Genomic DNA, 6169 nt, shown 5'->3' on the forward strand with positions numbered 1-6169 from the left:
AAGGAGCAAAATGTAATAGCTAGGTTAGTAGCATGATCAAAGCATGAAGGAGATGGGACCTGATACTAAATATTATTTATTCTTGGAATCAATGGTTTGAACCAGATCTAAACCATTGATTTTAAATAAAATCATACAATATTAATGCGGATTTGGCTAACATTATTGGTATAGAGCATACAAATTCATACAATAATTTCTTTAGGTGGTTTCTCCGACTATATTTTTTCCTGCAAATAAGATTATCCAACAAATTCATAATTTACTTTTCTTATATAAAAAAAACCCTTTTTCAAAGGTATGTATGCGAGTTTGTAGTGCAAAATGTTGTTGTAAGGTATGGATAAGGTGTTGCATGACACATGTTAAAACTGGTGTTATAATAAGAAATTTAAATTTTCTAATGTAATATTTCTCTGTTTTTAATCTTTAACCAATACTTTGACAACATTCAATCAGTACATGACCGGTAGACAAATAACATTTTTGTAAGAGCCACCAAAAATAAGTAAGTATCACTTTCATTTATAGATAGATAAATATTAAAAAAAGTAAAAGAAAAAATAACATGATAAAATATTTTTATCATTGTTCAAGTGTGGATCCTTGTTCCAAAAATACCACGGCTATGGCTTGTAGTCGGGGGCAGAACTCATGGAGACAGGTGGAGGCAACTGCTAGATTATTTTTATTTCAAAATATTTTAATTTTTTATACCTTTTGCAAATTTTGTAGTCCTTCTAAAAAAAATATAAAGTTTTTTTATATATATAAATGTTAATATTGCTTATAAGGCCAAAAATACCTAGAATAGCAATTTGAAACCCAAACTACTATAACCCACTCCTATATTATAAGTAAAGCAGCATGGGGACATGAAGACTCTCTTCTTTGAGTTTTAAAACCTTTGGGAACAGTGGCGGATAACATAATAATTATCAATAACATTAATTAACAACTAATAATGTTAAAGAAAAATGTACATTAATTTAAAGTGCCGCTCTTCGTTCTTTTAAAGACTTAAACTCATCAATGATTGAATCAGAGGTAAATGTTTCAGCTATTTCCTTTTCAATGTAAATCACCATGTTGTCTGCAAGAAATTCATCTTCCATCTTACTACGTAATCTTGTTTTGATTATCTTCATTGCTGAAAATGATCTTTCTGTAGTAGCTGTAGAAACCGGAAGAGTTAAGATAAGACGGATAACTCGATCAAGTAAGTAATATGCATTCACCTTCCCTGTTTTTGTCAAAGCTGCACTTAATTCAGAGATGGTTGAGATGTTCTTCAAATCTGAATGACTAACAGCATCAAGAATAAAATGTTGAAGTTGATATCTCAAGTTAATCTTTTCCTGTTCATTGAAATCCATAAGATAAATTTTTTTGCACAAAAACACATATATTATCAATATTAAATATTTTATAAACATCCTTAAAATCCAAACTAGTGCTCAGAGTTAAAAGCTCAATTGTTTGCTCACTTAACCTGCAATTCAACTCTTGTAATTGTTTGTCAATTGTAGTTAGAAATATGTTCACCCTATAATGATGCTCAAATGTGATGTGATCCTTTTGATGACGAGCACGCCCTTCACGTGCTATATAAGCGTTATTAAAATCATGAATATAAATGTCATGTTGCTCACAAAATAATGTAATAGTTTTCAATAAACTTTGCCAACCACCATCTGTCAACTTTTGAATAAGTTCTTTTGTAGTACGAACTAGTTGCATGGCATTAACTATATCTTGGGACTTTAGCTGCAAAGCTTGACAAAGGCAATCTGTGATCCCCATAATCTCTTTCATCATGTGTAAAATCAATATGAACTCAAATGATGTCATAGTATTATAAGCAACATCTGCATCTACACGTTTAAGAGAACTTGATCCATTATCTATAATTTTGAGAAGGACCACACAAGTTGCATTATACATATTTATCAAGCTACAAATTGAAGAAAAATGTGAGCTCCAACGAGTATCTCCAACCCGTTTCAAAGTGCCAATCTGATTTTCTCCTTTACCAGTTATAAGTTCGTCAATCTCTAGCAAATGTTCTAACTCAGCTGATTTGACAGCTTGTAACTCATCATGACGCTTACTAGAGGAACACATAATATTGACAATAAAAGTCAATTTTGAGAAAAACTCATGGACAACTATAACTTCTCTTGATGCAGCAACCAAAGCAAGTTGTAATCTATGTGCAAAGCAATGCACATAATAAGCATGAGAACAATCTTTGAGAAACAACGCTTGTAATCCATTCCATTCCCCTCTCATATTACTTGCACCATCATACCCTTGGCCACGAATGTTTGAAACATCAAGATTATGTTGAGAAAGAACACCACATATTGCTTTTTTAAGAATGATAGATGTAGTGTCCTTGACATGCACAATATCAAAAAATCGTTCTTGTATGTAACCATTTTTATCTACAAACCTCAAAACAATAGCCATTTGCTCCCTTTGTGATTCATCACATGATTCATCTATAACTATGCAAAATTTAGAATCCCCAATCTCGTCTCTGATATATCTTCTCACCTTACTAGACATGATATGCATGATTTCCTTCTGAATTATATGAGAGGTATACTTTGAATTATATGGAGCATTCTCCAACACTACTTTTGCAAGTTCATCATTATATGATGCTAGGAGTTTGATGAGTTCAAGAAAATTACCTCTATTTTTTGATTGTGGCGTTTCATCGTGACCTCTAAAAGCACAAGCTTGAAAAGTGAGCTAGCGGATTGAATCGATAGAGCTCCTAAGACGTAGCCGATTTTGTTTGATTTGATCAGAACTTTGCACATTGAAGATATTGCGAATATGCACAGATTGGTTCAACAAATCAAAACAAGCTTTTATTGCATTATTGTGAGGCGAGCCACCAAGGTGAATAAGAAATGCACAATTCTTCCCAGCATTGACTTTTTTCCATGCTCTAAATCCTTTTCTAGTAAAGACATCAGATCCAGCCTGTGCGCTTGGTTTATTACTGAATAAATAGCAAGGTAAACAATAAGCAGCATCATTCACTATAGAGTACTCTAACCATGAAGGAAACATTTTGAGCCATGTGGATTGAAATCGTCTTGGATTTTTATCTTTATTTAATGGATAATCTTCAACATCACATTGATATGGTCCCCAATTTAGATAAGCTCTCCGAATTTCATCTCTTTGATTTACTGGATATTCCCAAATTTGAGGTCGTTTTCTAGGATCACGTTCTAAAGAATTAATATCATGTTCACCTATTGATACCTTTTGAACCTTTGAAGGTTGCTGATCTGGTTGAACTACTTGACCAAATGAAGAATTTTGTTGGGGTAAAGATATCGAAGCTATATCATCTTCATTATCTTTATCAGAAGGTTTCCTTTTAAAATAGGAATCAATTTTTTTATGCTTAGACATTGTACGTTTTTAGGTAATTTCATTAACCTGAAATTAATCATATAATTAATCATTAGAAAATCAAATTATTAGAGAATCTGAGTGTGGCTATAAAAAACATTGTGTTTGTCATAACAAAAATGCTAAATGTATCAACAATGTCAATAATTATGCCCCAATATGGAGTAATGAGATTGCAATATTAATCATCAATTGAGGAAATATGAATATAACATAAAGAAAATATTGGTGAAAAAACGCACCTGCAAATTATTGTTGTTATGGACTGTTTCTGTACAGCTTTTGCTATAGCATGAATAGTGATGAATATTAAGTAGGATAGTGAGATGTTGGTTCTATATTGTGTTGTTGTGTGAATACTGAATAGAATAATGATAAAAGTGATAATGTGTGGCTTTTGTGTGCCTCTTGTGTGCCGTCCAAAATAAGAAATTAGGATTTAATTTAAACACCCAAGTTTAGGTCAAACATATTTTAATAATATTACTTATTTTCTAATTTTTTTAAAAATTTCAGGGGGGGCAGTTGCCCCCACCTGTCCCTAGGAACCTCCGCCTCTGTTTGGGAATGATTTTGGATACCTTTGATACAAGCCAAAAGGGCAAATGGGTAAGGTCAAAAAAGCAGTATCAATGTAAGGTATATCTCGATGGTTGAACCACATGATGTACCTAAAAATGTAAAGTGGAGGTTAAGAATGGGCAGAGGATGGTTTGGCACTAAGCCTTCCTTTGGTTGGGGTAATTTTGAGTGGAAAGAAGATGAGAGGAGAGAATAAGAAGAGAGTTTTCATTTCTCTCTAGTTTGGTTGAAGAGAAGAAGAGGGAAGAAATTATGGTGGGTCCCACCATAATTTTCTTCTCCTCACATTAGAAGAGAGAGTGAGAAAGGAGAGTTTGAATTTAGTAAATGACAATTTTGTCCTCATTTTCAAAAAATTATAATAACACATAAAATTGAAAAAACACTTCAATATGTATATGTTTCTAAAAAATAGTATTTAATGTGTGGATATTGTTTTAATTAAATTTCAAAATAATTTTAAAAATGTGTATTTATTAATTTTAGTAATAAATTTATTTTTAAATTATAATTTAGTGTTGAAGTTAATATGGCAAGAGTATTATAGTCTATACAACAAATATTACTTTTCTTTCTCTTTTCTTTCTCTTATACCAAACAACTATCAAAATCTACTCTCTTTCTCATCACTTTATCTCTTCTCTTCCTCTTTCATTTTATCTTCTCTCCTTCTATTTTCTTTCCTCAACCAAATAGAGCATAAATCTCTATAAAGAATGTGAAACTACTTTATATAAGACATTGCACAAAAAGTTTGAGGCTACAGTTGCTCAATAGTATCTCTAATACTTCATTTCATTTAGACATCAAATTATTTCCCAGCTATGCTGCATGCATGTGGCTTCATTAGATGCAACATTAGCCTCCACCAATAGCTATATTTCCTAAGATTTTTAATGTGTCCTAGTTGTTATATATATTAACTTTTGAATATCATATTTTTACCAACCACACATATATATTTTTGTCTCTATCTTTCATTTATAAGCTTCATCTAAAATAAAATTGTTTTCAAAGTAAGCAAATGATGATGAATCTACTATTAGTTTTTTGAGGTAATTAAATCAAGATATACATTTTTATTTTTAATTAATTTAAATTAAAGCTAACTCACTTTATATCACGATAGCATCTTGAAGCTGAAACATAAATTATCTATGTTAAAATAATTTTATTCATTTATTTCCGACCGATCAAATATTGTGCAATAATGTTAATTTAATACATTTTTGTCAAAATTCTATTGGTATTAATGAATTAAACATAAAGAAATGAGATAAAAAAATCTCAATTCATTTCATGATCTCCGCCATTCTTTAAAATAAACACAAAACTATGACACTCTTATACAGTTATAATATATGATTTGTTGAAACAACTTTATTTTAAAGCATTTTCCCTTTAAATTTCATAAAATAATATGATGGTGAACATATAAAGATAAACTTTACTTTTGTTGCATTAATTAAAGTGCAAAAAAGAATTACAGTCAAACAACTATAAATTTTAGTACCCTTCTACTCTGGTTTAATAAATTTATTTGCTCCTTGAAAAAGTCAAACAAACATAGTAATATAATTTCATCAATTCCATATTTTTTTCATATTTTTTAAATATTGTTTTATAATTTCAGTGTGTATTTATACTATATTTTTCAATTATATTATTTATTACTTATCATTTTCATTCATCATCTCCATTTTTATTTAATTTAGTTTTCAATGTGAATTTAAATAGAGTTATATAGTATAGTCAAATTATATTAAATTTTTATATCATTTAATTATTTTTAAAAATACATAACTTCAAGCGTCTAATTAAGAAATATGAAGACAGTAATTAAAATGAGATTAAGAGTAGTCAAAATATGATTAGTTTTTAAAACAAAACTAATCATATGAATATATAATTGTTGAATCCATTTACACTATCATAAATATTGACCAGGTTATTTTTTAAAACAAAAAGTGATTCTTTACTCGAAAATTTACTCGATCTCAAATGTCTATTGAGATATTTTTGAAGATAAACTCAGCTCCGATTCTAAATTTGATTAACTATAACGCATAGCTCATTTGTTAGACAAAGTGTTTTCAATGTTATTTATTCATATGAATGCATAATTTGAAATATAAAATATTTGTATGTG

General features: G+C 29.7%; 1 protein-coding gene across 1 annotated transcript; it reads right to left on the reverse strand.

Annotated features, from left to right (window-relative positions):
* Positions 990-2571, reverse strand: LOC109347071 (zinc finger MYM-type protein 1-like). Its single transcript, XM_019586804.1, has 2 exons — positions 1546-2571; positions 990-1358 (listed from the first exon to the last, which is right to left on the reverse strand). The coding sequence occupies exons 1-2, from the start codon at positions 2569-2571 to the stop codon at positions 990-992; spliced, it is 1395 nt and encodes a 464-aa protein (XP_019442349.1).

The sequence above is a fragment of the Lupinus angustifolius genome, chromosome LG05, assembly GCF_001865875.1.
Source record: "Lupinus angustifolius cultivar Tanjil chromosome LG05, LupAngTanjil_v1.0, whole genome shotgun sequence".
In the NCBI taxonomy this organism is placed as follows: Eukaryota; Viridiplantae; Streptophyta; class Magnoliopsida; order Fabales; family Fabaceae; genus Lupinus; species Lupinus angustifolius.

Bases quoted from the DNA above. Each gene is read 5' to 3' on its own strand.
- LOC109347071 (XM_019586804.1), bottom strand. From the start codon at position 2,571: ATGTCTAGTAAGGTGAGAAGATATATCAGAGACGAGATTGGGGATTCT. The intron at 1,359-1,545 runs GTGAACATATTT...TTCAATGAACAG, and splicing joins CATTTGAGCATCATTATAGG to GAAAAGATTAACTTGAGATA.